Genomic DNA, 20,502 nt, shown 5'->3' with positions numbered 1-20,502 from the left:
ATGTTTAGGGACATTTCAGAAACTGTTGGAAATTCCATCCTAATCCAGAGCCAAGACGATGCATTTGCCAGGTTTATTTTTTTTTTTTTAGCTTTGTCGAGGTAAGGTCTCACTCTAACCTAGGCTGAAACTCTCTCTGCAGTCCCAGGTTGGCCTTGAACCCACTTACAGTGATCCTACCTCTGCCTCCTAAGTGCTGGGATTAATAGCATGTGCCATCACATTGGTTCATTTGACATTAAAAAAAATATTTTTTTTATGCTCACTTTGGCAGCACATATACTAAAATTGGAATGATACAGAGAAGATTAACATGGTCCCTATACACGGATGACATGCAAATTCATGAGAGAATGGGTGCGCCAGGGCCTCCAGCTGCTGCAAACGGACTCTAGTACTACTTTATGCATTTGGCTTTACATGGGTACTCAGGTCGTTGGGCTTTGTAGGCAAGTGCCTTAAATGCAGAGGCATCTCTCCAGCCCACCATTTCAAACTTTTGTTTTTTGAGGCAGGGTCTTGTTCTCTAGCTCAGGCTGACCTAGAATTCATTATGTAGTCTCAGAGTGGCCTTGAACTCTTGGTGATCCTCCTACCTCCCAAGTGCTGGGATTAAAGGCGTGTGCCACCACACTGGGTTCAGCTTTTTTTTTTTTTTTTTAAATGAAATGCAAACTGGTAACTCAAACTGCAGTTCTTAAGATAAAAAATTCTAACATAGTACAATCATAAACCAGATTAATTTGATATTTACATGCTGAAGAATGATGGTAAGAAAACATTAGAAGTCTTTGTTTTCTGTAATGAAACTTTTATGGCTCTTTAGCAATAAAAAACTTTGCATATACAGTACATTAGTTTGAATCTAAAGTGTCTCCCATAGCTTCATGTAATTGGGATTAAGTTTCATACTGGGTCCCCAGCTGGTGTCAATTTGGGAATTGGAATCTTGGAGGAGGTGTGTCATTGGAGGTGGATCTTGAAGTTTATTAGGCCAGCTTGCCAGTGTTAGTCAGCTTATACTTGCTGTTTCCTATGAGCTGCCATGGCAAGATGTGATACCCAGTCTCAGCTTTGTCATGCTTTTCCATGCTATGATAGAACCCCCCCCCCCCCAAGACTGTAAAGCCAAAATAAACCCTTCCCTCTCATCAGCTGCTTTTGGTTGGGTGTTTTTTCCCAGCAACTAAAAGTTAAATACAACAAAAACAATTCATAGCATAGATAGTCTTGAATCTCAACTGAGGTATCCCAGGTAGCGTTGGCATTGGATAACATGACAGTAAAAGCAATGCAAAGTGTGCAAGCCCCAAGACTGCAGTGCAAACTGTCCAATGCAACATGAGCAAATGTCAGAATCACTTTGGATTTGTTACACATTTGAAGGAGAGGATTCCCCATGTGCCTGCACAACTGGCTTTCAGCCAAGGATGTAGGCTGATATGACACTCAACTTTTGGGGCTTATCCTTCCTGTGGGCTAACTCGTTTCTAGAAATCTCTACTTTTTTTGTCCCATTCTACTAACCCTGACCTTTGCCACTGGTTATAGGCATGTACTGCCATGCTTGACCTTTTATCCCGATTTTTTTTTCCACTCTAGCCCAGGTTGGCCTGGAACTTATTCTGTAGTCTCAGGCTGACATCAACTCACAGTAATCCTCCTATCTCTTGTCTCGTGAGTGCTGGCATCACAGGTGTGTGCCACCATACCCAGCTTCATCTCCTGATACTTTACTAGGCATCCAAGAGAACCACATAATGAAATAACAAAGATTTATAGACTAGAAGAAGATCCAACTATACTGATTGCAAACCTGGGAAAGACACAGTTGTTCCCTTCTTTGATAATTCCACACCACACCACAAAGTAGCATAGGTGGTGATTTGAATGCAAAATGCCCCCAAACTCGTGTGCTTGAATACTTAATCCCCAGCTGGTGGTGCTGTTCTGGAGAGTTGTGGAATCTTACTAGAGGAAGTGTGTCACTGTGGGTGGGTCCTGAGTTTTTTTTTTTTAACTTTTTTTTTTATTTGAAAGGGAGAGAGAATGGGCATGCCAGGGCCTCTAGCCACTGCAAACGAACTCCAGATGCATGCGTCCCCTTGTGTATCTGGCTTCTGTGGGTCCTGGGGAACTGAACTGAGGTCCTTTGGCTTTTGCCTTAAGTGCTACACCATCTCCCCAGCCTGGCCTTGAGGTTTGATAGTGCAGCCCTACTTGCTTTTCTCTCAATCTCTCTCTTCCTCCCCCACTTCCTCTCTGCTGATGTTACAATGTGAAACTGCCTCTTCTTCCTGCCATTGTTTCCCGGCCATAACCGACTCACAATCTGGAACTATAAGCCCAATTAAAACCTTCTCCTTCCATAAACAGTTTCTGGCCAGTTACTTTGTCCCAGTAATGAGAAAGTAACTGACACAGCATATTATAGGGCACTTGATAGAGTACTTGATTAGCCCCTCACCTAACAGAAAACAACTTTTTGTATTCCATATCCTTGGTATCTTGCCTGAAACAAATGAATAAATTTAAGCTATAGCTTACTTACCATCTCATCTCATTGTTTTCTTAATAATTATTTGCATTTTCATCACATAGTCCTCTCAGTTTTCATAGATAATAAATTATCTTTTCAGTTTTAATAATTGGGTTGCCAGGAGAGAAGATACAAATGACTAAGGCTCCCCAAAATTTGGCCATATGCACAATGAAACTAGGTCACCAGGCTTGTTCCTTTGAAAATAGGGTTATATTCAGACCTAGAAATCTCATAACAACCCTGTGATGGGAATATGATTCATATTTTAGAGTAAAAACCCATAAAGCTCAGAAAGCGGGGCACTATCTTTTGGGGTTTTGAATCAGAGGTTTCAGATTCAGCTATAGTAATATACTGCTGGCCCAAGGCTTATCTCCTGCCTGTAGTGTTCGTGATGTAATGTGCTATTCAGCACTCTAATTTCCTACGGTTTTGGGCTCAGCTTTTCTCCTAGGATATTTCTATTAACTCTTGTCAGCCTAGCAAGTGGGAAAAATAGTTTCAATGATGATGTAGTCATTTTTTTTCTGGTGGTGAGCTCTTCAAGCTTGGCCTCAGGGTAAGCTGACCAGCTAGACTAACCAAATCAGTGAGCTTTTTAGGTTGTTGGACCTATAAGGTGTAGGGACATAGAGAGAGATACCTAATGCTGACTTTGGTCTCCACATGCACATGAAAACCTGGGTACCTGCATTCAACATGTACCTACACACATACAAATAAGCATATACACACCACATACAAAAAATATATGACTAACTTTTGCTCTGTGAAGGCTTATGAGAAGAAAAGACATGCTATAGGTTATAAGAAAATATTTGTAGGTCACATAGCCAACAAAAGACTAGTTTCTCAGATATATAAAGAATTTTTATAATGTGTATCAAGTAAAGCCCCATCCCCAAATAAAAAAATCCAACTAGAAAAGTGGAAAAACCTGTGAACAAAGACATTTCATGAAGTAGATATATAGCCTATTAAAATTTCACTGATGTAAAAAGTTAAACAAGAAGATATATAGCTCATAAATGTAGAAAAATATTATTAGCCATGAGATTATTACTACACACCTATTAGAATACCTAAAATAAACACAGTGACAACTGACCAGTTTGATTCCCCAGTACCCAAGTAAAGCCAGATGAACAAAGTGGCACATGCATCTGGAGTTTGCAGTGGCTAGAGGCCACTCTCTCTCTCTTTTTTTTTTTAATATTTTTTTAAATTTTATTTATTTATTTGAGAGCGACAGACACAGAGAGAAAGACAGATAGAGGGAGAGAGAGAATGGGCGCGCCAGGGCTTCCAGCTTCTGCAAATGAACTCCAGACGTGTGCGCCCCCTTGTGCATCTGGCTAACGTGGGACCTGGGGAACCGAGCCTCAAACCGGGGTCCTTAGGCTTCACAGGCAAGTGCTTAACCGCCAAGCCATCTCTCCAGCTCCCACTCTCTCTATATATCTGTCTCTGCTTGCGAATAAATAAATACAAATATTAAAAAAAAAACAGTGACAATACCAGATGATGAGGACGATACAAAGAAACTAGATTCCTCATACACTTCCAGTGGGAATGTAAAACAGCAGTCAGGGCATCAACTTTGTAGTTTCTTGAAAAAAAAAAAAATGAAACATAACAGGACCTAGTGTGGTAGTCTAGATGTAAATATCCCCCATAAACTTGTGTATTTGAATACTTAATCCCCAGTTGGTGGCAGTGTTTTGGAAGTTTGTGGTGCCTTTAAATGCTGACTACAGTGGTTGTGTCAGTGGGGGTGATCTGTGGAGTGTTATAGTCCAGCCCTGCTTGGTGCTTTTGTGCTTTTCTACTTTCTCTCTGCTGGTGTGAAGATGTGATGCTAACAGTCTACTACCAGGACAGACTTCTCAAAACTGTAAGCCAGAAAAAAAATTCTTCTGAACAGAAATAAACACTTTCCTTCCATAAAATACTTTAGGTCCCAGCAATAATATAACCACTGAGCCATTTCTCCAGCCCTGAAAAAAATTGTTTTTACAGTAGAATACTAATATTTAAATAAAATCCAGTTTTGTAAATATCACTATTCCACAACCATCATAGTTGTGATGGTTAATATTGTCAATTTGACCAAAGGCTCTAGAATCACTTAGGAGACAAATCTGAGGGACATATCCTCTTTCTCTCTGTCTAAATAAATAATCCCAGCACTCGGGAGGCAGTAGGAGGAGGATCACTGTGAGTTCGAGGCCACCCTGAGACTACATAGTGAATTCCAGGTCAGCCTGAGCTAGAGTGAGACCCTATCTCGAAAAGTCCACCCATCAAAGGCTCCTCCATCTTGTAAAAGTGTAAATTCACTTGAAGGAGAGAACCTAAACTAAGAACGCCACTGAAGGGGGTCCCTGCTCAAAAGTTTCCCTTGGGATCAGGATAAAAGAAGCATGCAAAGGCTAATGTAATTGACGTTAACACAGCAGCATTGTGCACATGGTACTGGTTGTGCAGAAATGAAAGATGCAAGATTGAGGGGGCCATGCATTATTGCACCACAGTTCCAGAGAGCTGCTGTGACCAGGCAATGTGTGGCCGGGTCACGTCAGAACCCCTGCAAGAAGGTCCTGAGAGGTCACTGAAGCTGTGAAAGTGAAGTCTAAGTTGCAATGGAAACCTCAGGATTTTGGACAGGTCAAAACCATGGAGCATCTGCAAGGAGTAGGTCTGGCGGAAGAGAGAGGTTGTGTGCTGCAGAGAGCATGACTAGAGGAACAGGGCTACCCAAGCCCTGTGGAACCTCAATGATCCCATCACAAGCCCCAGGTGCTGAGTATGGGATGGCAGGGTTTACTATTTGCCGCCGGGTTCAAGTCTTACTATTCATCTTTCGGAACAGGAATGTGGTGAACTTGTGATGGTTAACATTGATTGTCTACTTGACAGGATCTGGATTTACCTAAGAGACAAATCTCTGGGCACACCTATGAGTTTCTATAATAGGTTGACATGGGAAGAAGACTGACTTTGTGGGAAGCACCATCTTGGACTTTAAATAAGGAGGAGAAAGCTAAATGAACACCACCATTCAACTTTTAAAAACAAACCTCACTAGAATGCAACATATTTGAGTTTATATTGTTTTGCTACTACTACTACTATTAGCTTTGTAATTATTTTTTTTCAAGGTAGGATCTCAATCTAGCCCAGGCTGATCTGGAACTCACTCAGTAGTCCCAGGATGACCTTGAACTCATAGCAATCCTCCTACCTCTGCCCCCAGAATGCTGGGATTCATGGCATGTGTAACCACACTGGCTTGCTCTATAATTTTTAAATACTAGATGGGGAAAGGTTTTTAAAATTAAGACAGAACAAAAGTGAAAATGAAAAACAAGAGTGAAAATGTCCTTGACTTCAAGTCACTCCCTAGGAGACAACCACTGGCAATTTTCTTGTGGTCAGATGGTTTCTTTCTTTCTGTTCCCTCTCTCAAGAAGATACAAGAGAGAGGACAAGAAGACAGGAAAGAAAATAGGATTCTTCTAACAATACAACATATTTAAATTGTCCTTCTTATCTCTGTTTTTCAGTACCTGGTAACATTATAACTACCCCTATATCTCTTGTTGCTCTCAGTCTTAAATTATCCTGGGCTGGATGACTTGTATTTTAATTTCTATGCTATCTTTTAACATAGATGAAAATGTTGTATGTAGAACTTAGAGCTCATCTTTTTTTTTTTGATTGCTACAATTTTTATTTATTTATTTCTTATTGACAGCTTCCATGACTGTAAACAATATCCCATGGTAATTCCCTCCCTCCCCCCCACTTTCCCCTTTGAAACTCCACTCTCCATCATATCCCTCCTCCTCTCAATCAGTCTCTCTTTTATTTTGATGTCATCATCTTTTCCTTAGAGCTCATCTTTTAACTTCCCCATGTCATTGAGGTTTTCACATAGACCTTTCTCATCTCTCTTCCATTATGAAATACTTCAAATGTATAGTGCTGTCTTTAACCTTCTGTAGAACCGCTTATTTTAATGTATTACAGAAACCCACAGCAATTTCTATTTTTTTCTCTCTACAGAACCCATCCCTCATCAAAGACTAAGAATGGTGACAAATACCATTGAAGAAAACTTTCCTCTGGGGACTGTGCAGCTTTTGATGGACTTTGTTTCACCCCAGCATTATCCACCCAGAGAAATTGTGGCTCACATCATCCAGAAAATTCTGCTCAGTGGCTCTGAGACTGTGGATGTCCTCAAGGAGGCTTACATGCTTCCATGAAAATTCAATAGTATGAACCTTACAGATCAACAGCTGGCTGTTGGCAAAATCTTCTACAGAACATGGGCCCAGGGCTTTCCCTTGCCTAAGCTTTATTCAGTTAACATTAGGGAGAGTTTCTTAATATAGTAACATTGGTTGCCAGTGACAGGAAACCCAATTAAAACTGGCATTAACTGCTGATAAAAGAGAATTTAATGACTTATATTACTAGAAACCTAGGAGTAAGGTGTCATTTCATTCTGCATTCATAAATGGTTACCAGGATCACCCCCCTTTTTTTGGTTTTGTTTTGGTTCTTCAAGGTAGGTTTTTGCTCTACCTCAGGCTAACCTGCAATTCACTCTGTAGTCTCAGGGTGGCCTTAGGCTCATGGTGATCCTCTTACTTCTGCCTCTTGAGTGATAGGATTAAAGGTATACACTCCCACGCCTAGCCAAGATAGTTTCTGGGCATGGTGGTGCATGCTAGCCTGAGAGTGAATTCCAGGTTAGCCTGGGATAGAGTGAGATCTTACTTTGAAAAGCAAAATAAAACTACAGCAGCAACAACAAACCATCCAGATCCTATTGCTCCCAATGCTAGCCTGACAACTGTTTCCAGGGAAATAACAACAAACACAAAGGTGAACTGAAATACATCTTAACAGAAATAGAGAGGGTAAAGAGAACTCAACACTGAAAACAAACTGTTAACATAACCAAAGGCTCACTGGAGGTTTGAGGCCTGTCTGAGTTACACAGTGAATTCCAGGCAGCCTGCGTTACAGAATACATGGATATAACATGTATATTCTTTGTATGAAATGCTTACCACTGAGCTTAACCCCCAGCCCAAAGAATTTCTTTTTAAAATTATTTATTTATTTATTTTCAAATAGAAAGAGACAGAGAGAGAATGAGTGAGAACAAGAATGGGTATGCCAGGGGACTTCTCGCTACCGCAAACAAACTCTAGATACATACACATGCCACTTTTTGCATTTGGCTCTGTGTGGGCACTGGGGAATAAAACCCAGGCCACTAGACTTTGCAAGCAAGTGCCTGCAACCAAGAAGGCATCACCTCCACCCCCAAATATTTCTTATATAAGATACAATGTATAAACCATAACAGAAAATATTGACTATCCTGGGAATTTCTGTTCATCAAAATCACTACCTTCTCTTTCTGTCTGCTTCTTTCTATGTCTCTCAAATAAATAAAATATTTTTTAAATGATCTGGAGAAAGCTGGGCGTGGTGGTGCATGCCTTTAATCCCAGCACTCAGGAGGCAGAGGTAGGAGGATTGCCATGAGTTCAAGGCCACCCTGAGACTACATAGTGAGTTCCAGGTCATCCTGGGCTTGAGTGAGACCCTACTTAAAACAAACAAACAAACAAAAAAAAAAGTGAAGAGATGTCTCAGAGGTTAAAAGCATTTGCTTGTAAAAGCCTGAAGGCCTGGGTTCAATTCCCCAGTACTCATGCAAGCCAGATACACAAAGTAGTGCATGCATCTGGAGTTTGTTTGCAGTGGCTGAAGGCCCTGGAGCACCCACACTCACTTTTTATTTTTTTCCTGTTTGCCTCTGTTCCTTAAATAAATAATTTTTTTTTCTTGTTTTTTTGAGGTAGGGTCTCACTCTGGCCCAGGCTGACCTGGAATTCACTATGTAGTCTCAGGGTAGCCTTGAACTCTCAATGATCCTCCTACCTCTGCCTCCAAGTGCTGGGATTAAAGGCTTGTGTCCCCATGCCCGGCAATAATTTTTTTTTTTTTTTGAGGTAGGGTCTCACTCTAGCCAAAACTGACCTGGAATTCACTATGTAGTCTCAGTTTAAAAATTATCTTTTGCTTTTAATGAAGCAGGATCTTACTCTAGCCCAGGATGATCTGAAACTCATGTAGTTCAGGCTGGCCTCAAACTCACAGAGATCCTCCCTCCTTAGCTTCCTGAGTATTGGAATTAAAGGTGTATACCACCATGCCTGGCTAGCACATTAAGTAAGAAAATAAAACAAAAAGCATTACCTGACAAAATCCAGAAAAACTCTAGGAATCTATGAGCTGGGGAATAATGTCATCCTAATTTCTACTATACATGTTGTTTTCTAGTATTTGAATTTTTACACAAATACAGATAACTTTTAAAAATCATCAATTTTTATTTATCTATTTTTAAATATTTTATTTTTATTTATTTGACAGAGAAAGAGGGAGAGGGAGAGAGAGAATGGGCGTGCTGGGGCCTCCAGCCACTGTGCCGCTGGCTAATGTGGGTCTTAGGGAATCAAACCTGGGTCCTTTGACTTTGCAGGCAAAGGCCTTAACTGCTAAGCCATTCCTCCAGCCCAATTTTTATTTTTTAAATCATTTTTAGGCTCATAGCAAAACTGAACAGAAATCATGGAATTTCCATAAAACCTCTGATCCCACAAAGTACACATAGTACTCCCACTGGCATCTAATTATTGACATCTGATAGTGATACTTCCATTGACACATCATTATCTCTCAAAGTCCTTAATGCACATGAGGGATCATTCAAGGTGATTATGTGTTCTGGCTAATATGGAATGATGTGTGTCCATTATTGTAGTATCACACAGGATGGTTTCACTGCCCTAAATATCCTGTGCTTCACCTATTTACCAACTCTTCCTCTTACCTGACCCCCACAGATATTTTTACTGTCTCCATAGTTTTGTTTCTTCCATGATGCCACATAATTAGAATTATATAGTAGATAGCCTTTTCATATTGGCATTTTCAGTTTGAGTTGTGCAGTTATGTTTTTTCTCTTTTCATTATTTGACATTTTATTTCTTTTTAGGACTGAATACTTATTTACTCCAGTGTCCAGATGTATCACAGTTCACTTATCTATTCACTGACTGAAGTACATTTTTAAGTAATGGCTACTATGAATAAAGCTGTGTTGAAATTTCTGTACATGGTATGGAGAGATGGCTTTGTTGTTAAGGTGCTTGCCTGCAAAGCCAAAGGACCCAGGTTCAATTCCCCAGGGCCCACATAAGCCAGATGCACAAGGTGGTGCATGCATCTGGAGTTTGTTTGCAGTGGCTGGAGGCCCTGCCATGCCCATTCTCTCCCTCTCTCTCTCTTTGTCTCTCAAATATATAAAAAATTTTTAAAAAAAGATTTCTGAATAGACGAAAGTTTTCCATTCCTGTGGATAAAGATTTAGCATAGAGCACAACTGCTGGGTAATATGGTGAGAGCTGTTTAATTTGTAAGAAACTATCAGCATATTTTCCAAAGTGTATCATTTGTATTCTGAGCTGCAATGAATGAGAATTCTTTTTGCTGTTTTCTCACCACTTAGTAGTTTTCCATGTTGGGGATTTGGGCTGCTAATAGGTGACTCGTACTTCCCAGATGACGTTTGTCTTTAACTATCTTTTCGTGAGTGCCCTATCTAAATACTAGATCCAGTGGAACCTGGGAGATCATGCACCCACTTCTTTACATAAAAGTACATTATATCTCTGAAAGAGGAATAGTTGAAAACATAGTTCTGTGCTTCAAATAGAATCCTACAAAAATGACATAATGTCCACAACAGCTGTGTTATGGATTGAGTCTGAAATGTCCTCTGTAGGCTCCTGTGTTTGAACACCTACTTTCCAACTAGTGATGCTTGCTGTGCAAGGTTTTGTCTTGGCTGGTGGAGGTGGGTCTCTGGGAAAAAGCCTTTATAGGGTACCAGCCTGGTCCTGCTTTTAGTCCTACGAAGCCAGACCATAAGCTCTCACTACCATGGACAAAGTTACTCCCGCCACCAGCCTTCCCTGCCACAATGGTGGCCAAAACCATGTACCAAAATAAATCCTTTCTTTTTTATGTTGCTTCTATCAGGTATTTTGTTACAACAGCAAGGACATTAACAAATATAAATGGTGTACATTAAAATCATAAGCACACTGTTCACTATAAGGTACAAGTTTTTTGTCTTTTTTTTTGAGGTAGGGTTTCACTCTAGTCCAGGCTGACCTGGGACTCACTATGTAGTCTTAGGGTGGCCTCAAACTCATGGTGATACTCCTACTTTGACCTCCCAAGTGCTGGGACTAAAGGCATGTGCCACCACGCCCGGCTTAAGCTTATTTGAGTGAGAGAGAGAGGGAGAGAATGGATGTGCCAGGAACTCCAACCACTGCAAACCAACTCCAGATGTATGTGCCATCTTGTGCATCTGGCTTATGTGGGTCCTGGAGAATCAAATCTGGGTCATTTGGCTTCACGAAGCTCCTTAACCACTAAACAACTTCCCCAGCCCAACAAGCTTATTTTTATGATCATGCAAGAAAGCTCATCTTAGTATAGTCTTCAGTGCAAAACAAAAATGAAAAAGGGCCAGTTAAATTATCTTTCATATTACGATAACATGAAATTGATAAAATATTTCTTGGGTTAGGTATGGTGGCACACACCTTTAATCACAGCACTCAGGAGGCAGAGCTAGGAGGATTGCCATGAGTTTGAGGCCATTCTGAGACTATATAGTGAATTCTAGGTAAGCCTAGACTACAATGAGACCATGCCTCAAAAAAAAAAACAGATGTAAAATAAAATCTTTCTTTTTTTAAATGGTTTTTATTTATTTATTTACAAGCAGAAATCAGAAGACAGGAAAGGAAGGTTGAAGGGAGTAAGAGAGAGAGGGGGAAGAAAGAAGGAAGGGAGAGAGAGAATGAGCATGCCAGGGCCTCCTGCCACTGCAAATAAACTCCAGATGCATGTGTCACCTTGTGCATCTGGCTTTACGTGGGTCCTGGGAATTGAACCTGGGTTCTTTGGCTTTATTGGCAAGCACCTTAACCATTAAGCCATCTTTCCAGCTCTAAAATAAAATATTCCTTAAATGCATACTTACAATGTTCCAGGAGCCATACTGTGTATTGGGAATAACAATGTAAACAAAATGGACTATCGTCTGAATATAGTAGTGACATTTGTTTAGATGCCAGAATATATTGTAATTTTTTTAAGTTAGTGACATTTTTTGGATAATAAGGTTAATTTGAGTTATTTATACACTTTTAAATTTTTTAATGATTGGACTAGCCAGAATTAATTGATTATCTGAAAATGTTCTGCTTTTATTAACTGGGGGAAAAAACATTGAATACATATACAGTCATGAGGACTAAAGCCTAGATTAAGAACTGGGGGTGTAGGGGCTAGAGAAATGGCTCAGCAGTTAAGGTGTTTGCCTGCAATGCCTATCAATCTGGGTCTGATTCCCCAGTACACACGTAAAGCCAGGTGCATGCATTTGGAGTTCATTTGCAGTGGCTAGAGGCCCTAGCAAACCCATTCTCTTTCTCTCTCCTTGCAAATAAATTGTGTGTGTGTGTGTATGTGTGTGTGTATGAATGAATGAATGAATGAACTGGGGATATAGCTCAGAGGTAAAGCCCTTATTTGTGAGGTCTTGGGTTTGACCCCCAGTACTACAAAAAAATAAATCCCATCTACAGTTGACAACATTCTGATTTTCTGAATTCAAGTAAGTTATTTCTTCTCAGCTAATATATATATATAACTGTTATATAAATATACATGATACACCCCTATCTATCTAATCTATCATCTGTCTATATATATCTATATCTATATAGCTTACTTATTTTGTTGTCTGCTACCCTTGAAAGGATCTAGGACCTGACTTAGAAACTGCACAAAGAGTAGCATATTAGCTATGACAAAACAACTTAAGTAGGAAAGGTTTATTTTATTTTTGGTTTATTGAGATAGTGTCTTGCTCTAGCCCAGGCTGACCTGAAATTTACTATGCAGTCTCAGTGTGGCCTCAAACTCACAGCGATCCTCCTACCTCTGCCTCTTGAGTGCTGGGATTAAAGCATGTGCCACCACACTTAGCTTGGAAAGGTTTATTTTGGCTCATTTCAGATGGTACACTACAGCATGATCGGAGCAGGTATGCAGAGTTCATGGTGGCAGGTATGTGATGTACTCTCCATATATAGTGGATTTGGAAGCAGAAAGCCACTGGTACTAATTGCAGGCTATTAATCTCCAAAGACCTGCCCCTAGTGACTAACTTCTGCCAAGCCAGCCTGGGCTAGAGTGAGATCCTACCTTGAAAAAAAATCACACAATCCTGGTACATAAGTAGGTATGACAAATTTCCTCCACATTGAAAGGCGTAAACTACTACTGTCAGTTTTATCAAAAGCAGTTGGGGGGCTGGAGAGATGGCTTAGCGGTTAAGCGCTTGTCTGTGAAGCCTCAGGACCCCAGTTCGAGGCTCGGTTCCCCAGGTCCCACGTTAGCCAGATGCACAAGGGGACGCACGCGTCTAGAGTTCGTTTGCAGAGGCTGGAAGCCCTGGTGCGCCCATTCTCTCTCTCTCCCTCTATCTGTCTTTCTCTCTGTGTCTGTCACTCTCAAATAAATAAATAAATATTTTTTAAAAAAAAAGCAGTTGGGTCTGCTCACCAGAGGTGTGGGGACCCCGACCTGAGATTCAGATGCCTCCCCCACCATGCCAGTTGTATACAATAATGCACAAGATCTCATGACCTGGGGGTGGGGAGATAGAGTGTATATAGAGAAAAAGATCCAGGAACAATGAGCTTCATTGAGGTGGTGTCTCTGGAGTCTCTATGCTCTGTAAGTAAGCCCTCACCCTGAGGCTGAGGGAGGAGTATTTATGGGGGCAATCCTGAATAAGAGTCCTCCTGAAGTTTTGCTTTGGGGGTCCCATGCTCTGTAAGTAAGCCCTTATCCCAAGGCTGAGGAAGGAGCATCCACCTGATATAGTGAGCCTCACTGAAGTGCTGCTTTGGGGGTTCCATGCTCTGTAAGTAAGCCTTCACATCCTGAGGTTGAAGGGAAGAGCATCCAAGGGGGGTAATCCCGACATAGTGAGTCCCACTGAAGTGCTGCATTGGGGGTCTCAAACTCTGTAAATAAGCCCTGACTCTGAGGCTGAGGAAGGAGCATCCATGGAGGAACCCTGATACAGCGAGGCCCACTGAAAGGCTGTTCTATGGCCTTATACTCCTGGACAGGGACAAGGAGCTTTTAGAAGTGGCCACAGGGAAGCTGTCATTCAGGGTAGAATGGGACTTCTCTTGTGGTGTGGCTGCTCTGGGGTTCTGGTGCTCTGTAAGTAAGCCTTCATCCTGAGGCTATGGGAGGAGCATCTAAGGAGTAATTCTGACACAGGAATCTCCATCGAAGTGGCTGCTTTGGGGCCCCACATTCCTGTATGCTCTGTAAGTGACCTCTAATAAACTATTGGTTCACCAAAACTGGTATTGGTGTAAATGTACTTTGGACTGCCATCTGAGCTCTATTTGGGGTGAAGGCAGTGTCTGCATCTCTCCAGGGGACAAGTTTCTCACGACAGTATCAATGGACAATGGGTTCAGGCTTCAAACACTTAGAGGTGATAAAACTTGTCAAAGCTCCATGAAACTAAATAGAGTTCTCAATGGAAGAAATACATATGGCATGTAAACATCTAAAAAAGTGTTTTGCATCCTTAGCCATCAGGGAAATGCAAATAAAAACCACTTTGAGATGCCATCTCACTCCTGTCAGAATGGCTACCATCAAGAAAACAAATGACAGTAAGTAAATGTTGGCAAGGATGCGGAAAAAGAGGAACCCTTCTACACTGTTGGTGGGAATGTAATCTGGTATGGGCATGGAGGTTCTTGAGATGGCTAAAAATAAATTTACCTTATGATCCAACTATAGTACTCCTAGGCATATATCCTAATGACTCTTCTCACTACCTTAGAGATACTTGCACAACCATGTTTATTGCTGCTCTACTCACAATAGGTAGGAAATGGAACCAGCCTCGATGTCCCTCCACAGATGAATGGGCAATAAAGATGTGGTACATTTACACAATGGAGTTCTGTTCAGCAGTAAAGAAAAATGAAATTTTCTGGGGAATGTATGGACCTGGAAAGGATTATACTAAGTGAGGTAACCCAGGCTCAGAAAGCCAAACATCAAAAGTTCTCTCTCATATGTAGATTCTAGCAACAGCTGTTTATAGACTTGTGTGTGAGCTGGAACCAAAAGTTGGTAGCAGAGGCCAGTAAGCTGGAAAAAGGCTATAAGGCAGGGAGAAGGAAGGACTTTAGGAGATGGTATTACATATATGTAAGTAGAACAGATTATAGGGAATGGAATAGCATAAATGAGTCTAGGGGAAGAGACTGAGTAAGAGAAGGGGAGGGGAGGGTCAATCAAAATTTAAAATATTCTGAATAAGACATATGAAAGCCTGCTTCTTTAGATAATGGCACATCCAGAAGCCACAGATTACTACTAGAAAATTTTCAGTGCCAGGGATGGGATACCTACCAGTGAGTTGTTGGCCAGGGAGGTCCCTGCTGCCTCCAAAACATTACAGGCTTTTGCCAAGACCCTTGGTTTCCCAGGAGTAACAGATGGTAATACCCTATTGTTGAAGACTTCACATTGTGTGGGCAGCAAGATCACTAAATAATCAAGCTGGTGCTGAGCTGAAGACCTTATCCCTATAGACCAGACAACTGTAAGCTAGAAAAAGCTGCACTGCATGCAGCCCAATGAGAGACAGAAGGCATCAGCAGTGAAAACAGTGGACACTGGAAGCCTCAAGTTTTGCCAGGTAGGGCAAATGACGGAATGGGTGCAATAGTGGCATGTCTGCTCTGGGGGAAACCATCTGCTCTCTAATTGGACTAGAAGCCAGCTCTATGGGAAGGAATACATACCTGGTACTGAAAACCTAATCAAAAGTCTATAGCAGGGGAGGTCCTGTGCCTTAAGGGTATAAAGCCTGCTCTTGTCTGGCTAAATGTATATATTATTCTCACTGAAGTGTCCTGAAAGTAGTACACTTAATGTTCATATTCATATATTAATGCTACTTTCACTTTTGGTTAGAGAAGCTTCTCTTTCAGATGTCAGTGACCTCTGGGATGGTTCAAAAGGCAACATAGTGCTAAGAAGAAGTGACGGTGGAGTGCTCGGCCCTGAAACATCTCCATCACACCCTCCAAACCTCAGAGTCCATTGTGGAGGAGGTGGTGGAAAACATGTAAGAGCCAAAGGAAGGGCACCACTCCTTACAATGCAACTGCCCAAACAGAAATTGGCCTCAATATACATGACCTCGCAGTGCCTAGCAATACCTTCACAAGACCCTCATAGTAGGAGAAAAAGATGATAACATCAAAATAAAAGAGAGATTAACTGGAGAGAGGGAGGGGATATGATGGAGAGCAGAGTTGTGCAGGGGAACATGGGGAAAGGGAAGGAAATATCATGGTTTATTGTCTGTAAGTATAGAAGTTGTCAGTAAAAAAAAATTAAAAAAAAAAAAAGAACTTGCCAAAGCTCACATGGCTTCTACAAGGGGGACTTTGATTTGAACAGAGGTCCATCTTCTCTGACATTGGAGCCTTCAGGAAAGTTAAAAAACCCGTGCTTTTGGCTTTTTGGCTTGCAAGTCTCTCTATCTCTCTAATCTTGATAGCTATCTTGCCATCCTTACCTAACCTGCAAGAAAAGAGAACAGGAGCTTTTAAAAAGCTGGAGCAAATGTTTGAAGATGATTTAAATTGTTGCTCTGTAGAACTTGTCTTTGTTTTTGAGACAAGGTCTCAAATAGCTCAGGCTGGCTTTTAAGTTGCTGTGCAGCTGATAGCGGAGGATGACTTGAACTCCTGATTCTCTTCTCTCTCCTTCCCAAATTGGGATTAGAGGTGTGTACCATCATGTGAAGCCTTCTCCTTCATTTGCATTCAACTTAAAAGATTTAAGGACTGGAGAGATGGCTTAGCAGTTAAGGTACTTGCCTGCAAAGCCAAAGGACCCAGATTCAATTTCCCCAGTACCCACATAAAGCCAGATACACATGGTGGCACATGTATCTGGAGTTCATTTGCAGTGGCTAGAGGCCCTGATATACCCATTCTTTCAAATAAATAAAATAAAATAAAATATTTTTTAAAAGATTTAAAAGCAGAATGTTTGGTTAGGGAGTGCAAGGGTATAAGGTAAGGTTGGCATCTGTATATAAAAGAAAGTTGGACAGAGATGAGGGTATACAGACAAGACATGAACAGAAAAGAAGCCAATAGAAAAAAAGACAAGGAGGGGCTGGAGAGGTAGTTAAGTTAGTAGTTAAGGCGCTTGCTTGTGAAGGCTAAGGACCCAGGTTCAATTCCCCAGTACCCACATAAACCAAACACACATGTGCCTGGAGTTCATTTGCAATGGCTAGAGGCCCTGGCATGCCCATTCTCTGTCTCAAATAAATAAACAAGAGTAAAATATTTAAAAAATGAAAAGATAAGGACTAAATATAAATTACTTCACTGTAGTTTTCCTTCTACCATTTTTTTTAAATTTACATACCCTTTTCCTAGTGATCTTATTTGGCATCCTGCCAAATCTCTCCAGTCCTGACTTTTCTTCAGAGCAACTCCTTCAAGTTGGCTAAACCCACCTGTTTCCCACCAGCACTGTAACTGTAACAGTGGGTTCGAACTGGGCCTTAGTATTTTGTCCAGGAGCCTGATCATCTGAATGGCTGCCCCTCAATTCCTTCAATCGTTCTTTCATCCAGCAGGTAATCGTTATAGACAATAAAACATTTTATGGATGAATCTCCCACAGAACTAGGTGCACGCATCTGTTCACACATGAGGTTGGGTCAATTTCTCCTTTGTGGGGGGAACCTCTCTCGTCCATCCATCTTATCAGCTAGTCAACTCTTTACTGCGATGTACTGAGAATCCCTCTTGTTTGAAACCTGGCAACATAACATTCCATGTTAACTGACTTTGTGCTCACTATCACAGTACATTTTCTGTTAACTGGTTTCGAAGGCCATTCATGCTGTAGTAATCACCTAAACCTGTGGTGATGGTGGGGGGAAGACACTGAAGGAAAAGGTTCACAGCGCAGGATTCCTTAGGAGAGTCGCCTCAAAGTAGAATTTACATAGGAAACAGGGTGCCTTTTCGTACAATGTAAACTCAGTACACTGCAGCTTGACCATTCTTGCATTTCTGAGGTATGACCTTGGGAGGCTGAGGAGACTCTTGCAGATTTTCGCGTATTAAGCTCCTAACCTCCCACCCCTCCCACGCAGGTTCTCCGTAACCACTTGTTGAACTTATCATCTATGACAGAAACCGTGAGAACCAAGAATGTGTTTTTCATTGTATTTCCCGTCCAGGTCATTGGAGGGGTTCATTACATTATTTGTGGAGGATTCTGGAACAGCAGGACGTGTGTGTGTGTGTGTGTGTGTGTGTGTGTGTGTGTGTGTGTGTATTCACTTCAGGAGCAAGGACAATGATGAAAGGTCTTGAAAGGGGAGGAAAAAGATACGATACCTACTCCCGCCCCCATACACACTCTCATGCCCTCCGGGTCTGGTACATGGATACGCATCAACAACTCCAAGATGGGGCTCCACGGTGGGAACCCAGGCCCTGGAGCTCCCTCCCAGGCTGTGCGTGTGCCCATCACAAGCCACACAACTGCCCCGCTCCCGAGGTCCTGGTGGCGGCTGCGGCCAGGCCCGACCCCTCCGACCCTCTTCCCCTTCCCCTCCGCCGGCTCGGCCAAAAAGCTCGCGCGGGGCGGGGGTGGGCACCGCGGGCATCGCCCATGTGCTCGGCGGCCGCTGCCAGCGAGCGCAGCCGTCCCCCTGGGCTGGAAGCCGAGGCCTGGCGCGTCCCGCCCGCCCGCCCGCCGCGTCCCTCGAGGCCCGTGCGAGGCCGGGATGGCGGGAAGCCGCGGTAACCGTGAGTGAAGCGCCGGGCGCGCGCGCGCGGCGGCGACACTCGGCTGGAAAGAGGGGTGGTGGCGGTGTCGACGAGGGGGGAATCTCTTCCCTCCGCCATCCCCCGACCCGGCGGAGGGTCGCCACCAAGGAACCCAGGCCCCGGAGCCGAGGCGACGCGCTCCGGCCACACGGTGTGTGTGTGTGGAGGGGGGGAGGGCGCTCACTCACCACGGTCCGGCGGGGCAGCGAGCCCGAGGTCCGGGATAGGGCCCGGCGCAGCCTCCGCGCTCGGCCCGAACGGGTCCCTTCCGAACTCTCGGAACCACTGTCGTCCGAAATCACGATGAAGTCCTCCATGGCTTCCGTGTCCCCTTCCCGGGGTGCGTGTGTGTGTGTGTGTGAGGGCGGGGAGTGATGGTGCTGAGCTAGCGCGCGAGCACACCGGAGATCCGAAGCCGCCGCCGCCGCCGCCACGGAGACTTGGGTTCCTGCGGCTGAGGGAGCGCCGAGCTACGGCGTCGGCGACCTCTCGGGCTCTCGGCCCGCCGGCCCCGCCCCCGCCCCGCCCCCTCCCTCGTGACCACGCCCACCCGCGGGCGCGCGGGCTGCGGGGGGGCTGGCCCGCGGGTCAAGGCCTCGGTCACTCTGATTGGAGGAACAGGCACCCAAGGGAAAGGGGGCGGGGCGGGGCGTGGGAGGGCCCGGGAGAGGGAAAGAGAAATGCGGACCGAGAGAGGAGGCCGGGCCCGTCAGAGATGCTGAGGTCTGGGGAGGGGCTTCCAGAGTTTGCAACGGACAAAAGTGGGCGGGAAGGGAGGTGTGATCAGCCCCACTGCCCGACTGCGGGAGGTGGGAACTCTCTGAAAAGTGGGGCTGGACTCAGGGCGAGAGAGTGGGTGGCCTGGCCCCTGACTTCATCAGGCTCACTTGAGGGGAGACAGGGTGCCAAGGCTGACAGGGTTGAAGGGACAGAATGATGGATGCAGTCAGAAGGTACTAGAGAGGCCCTTACGTGACCCAGGCAAGGGAAGGTGGTTTCTTACTGATAGGGGAGGGGAGAATCAACCGACTGTCTGAGGGTAGGTGACCTGGCTCCACCCTGGGACAGAACACCGTTTTGTGTGCATGTGTACCTGTAGTATGAATTCCCAAGAGTGGAATTATTGCCTCAAAAGCTATGTTTTTGTTGTTGCTTTGTAAATGGTACCACATTTCCCTCCTAAGTTGCACCAATTTGCAGTTTCACCAACAATATGTCACAGAAGTTTAAACTGTCAGGTGTAGAAGGTGCTAGCTGCATGAAAAGCATACAAAAAAAAAAAAATCCGTGAGGTACTAGAAGTAAAAAATAATAAGATGTTATGAATAAGGGAGAAGTTGGTAAATAGTTGGCTTTTTGGCAGTTTGAAGGGCAGGAACATTATCAAGATAGAACCAATGTTTATAAAAATTGTGGGATTGGCCTGGCATGGCAGCTCAGGCCTGTAATCCCAGTATTTGGGAGACTGAGGTAGGAAATTCATCCTGAAATCAAGGCCTGGACTTCAGAGTGAGTTCTAGGTCAGATAAAAGCAGGCTTTACACCCCTAAGGCTCATGACCTCCCCTGCCATCCTGTCTTCCTGGGTTTAATCCCCCAGGACCCACATAAAGCCATGCATCTGGAGTTTTATTTGCAGCAACAAGAGGTCTTGGCATGCCCATTCTCTCTTCCTACCTCTGTCTCTCTCTCTCTCAGAAGTAAAAATACAGTTTTTTAAAACAAGTTTGCCAAGTATAGTAACAGATCCTAAGAAAAATGTATTTAACAGAAAGGGAATGGCTATGAGGTACTGTATAAGCACTACCTAATACAGTGGGGTCTAGGGCCTGGAGAGATGGTTCAGCAGTTAAGGTGCTTGCCTGCA

At 43.4% G+C, this 20,502-nt stretch overlaps 1 protein-coding gene and 1 non-coding gene across 3 annotated transcripts in view; one reads left to right on the top strand and one right to left on the bottom strand.

Moving 5' to 3' along the window:
• Positions 1-19,121, bottom strand: part of Simc1 (SUMO interacting motifs containing 1) — a 76,733-nt gene extending 57,612 nt beyond the window's left edge. The window contains exon 1 of one of the 2 annotated variants that reach the window (XM_045153296.1): positions 18,825-19,120. In XM_045153296.1, coding sequence (XP_045009231.1) covers positions 18,825-18,953 — 129 coding nt within the window. In that variant the 5' untranslated portion in view covers positions 18,954-19,120. Of the gene's footprint in view, positions 1-18,824 lie in introns of both variants that reach the window. The other variant, XR_006637783.1, reaches the window with a different exon arrangement.
• On the top strand, positions 259-365 carry LOC123461878. The gene has a single exon (XR_006637937.1). It is a non-coding gene; the product is annotated as a U6 spliceosomal RNA (small nuclear RNA).
• Positions 19,122-20,502: the final 1,381 nt, after the last annotated feature.

Source organism: Jaculus jaculus, chromosome 6, assembly GCF_020740685.1.
Source record: "Jaculus jaculus isolate mJacJac1 chromosome 6, mJacJac1.mat.Y.cur, whole genome shotgun sequence".
Lineage (NCBI taxonomy): Eukaryota > Metazoa > Chordata > Mammalia > Rodentia > Dipodidae > Jaculus > Jaculus jaculus.
Note: the sequence above shows the minus strand (reverse complement) of the source record. Positions and strands in the feature narration are given on the sequence as shown.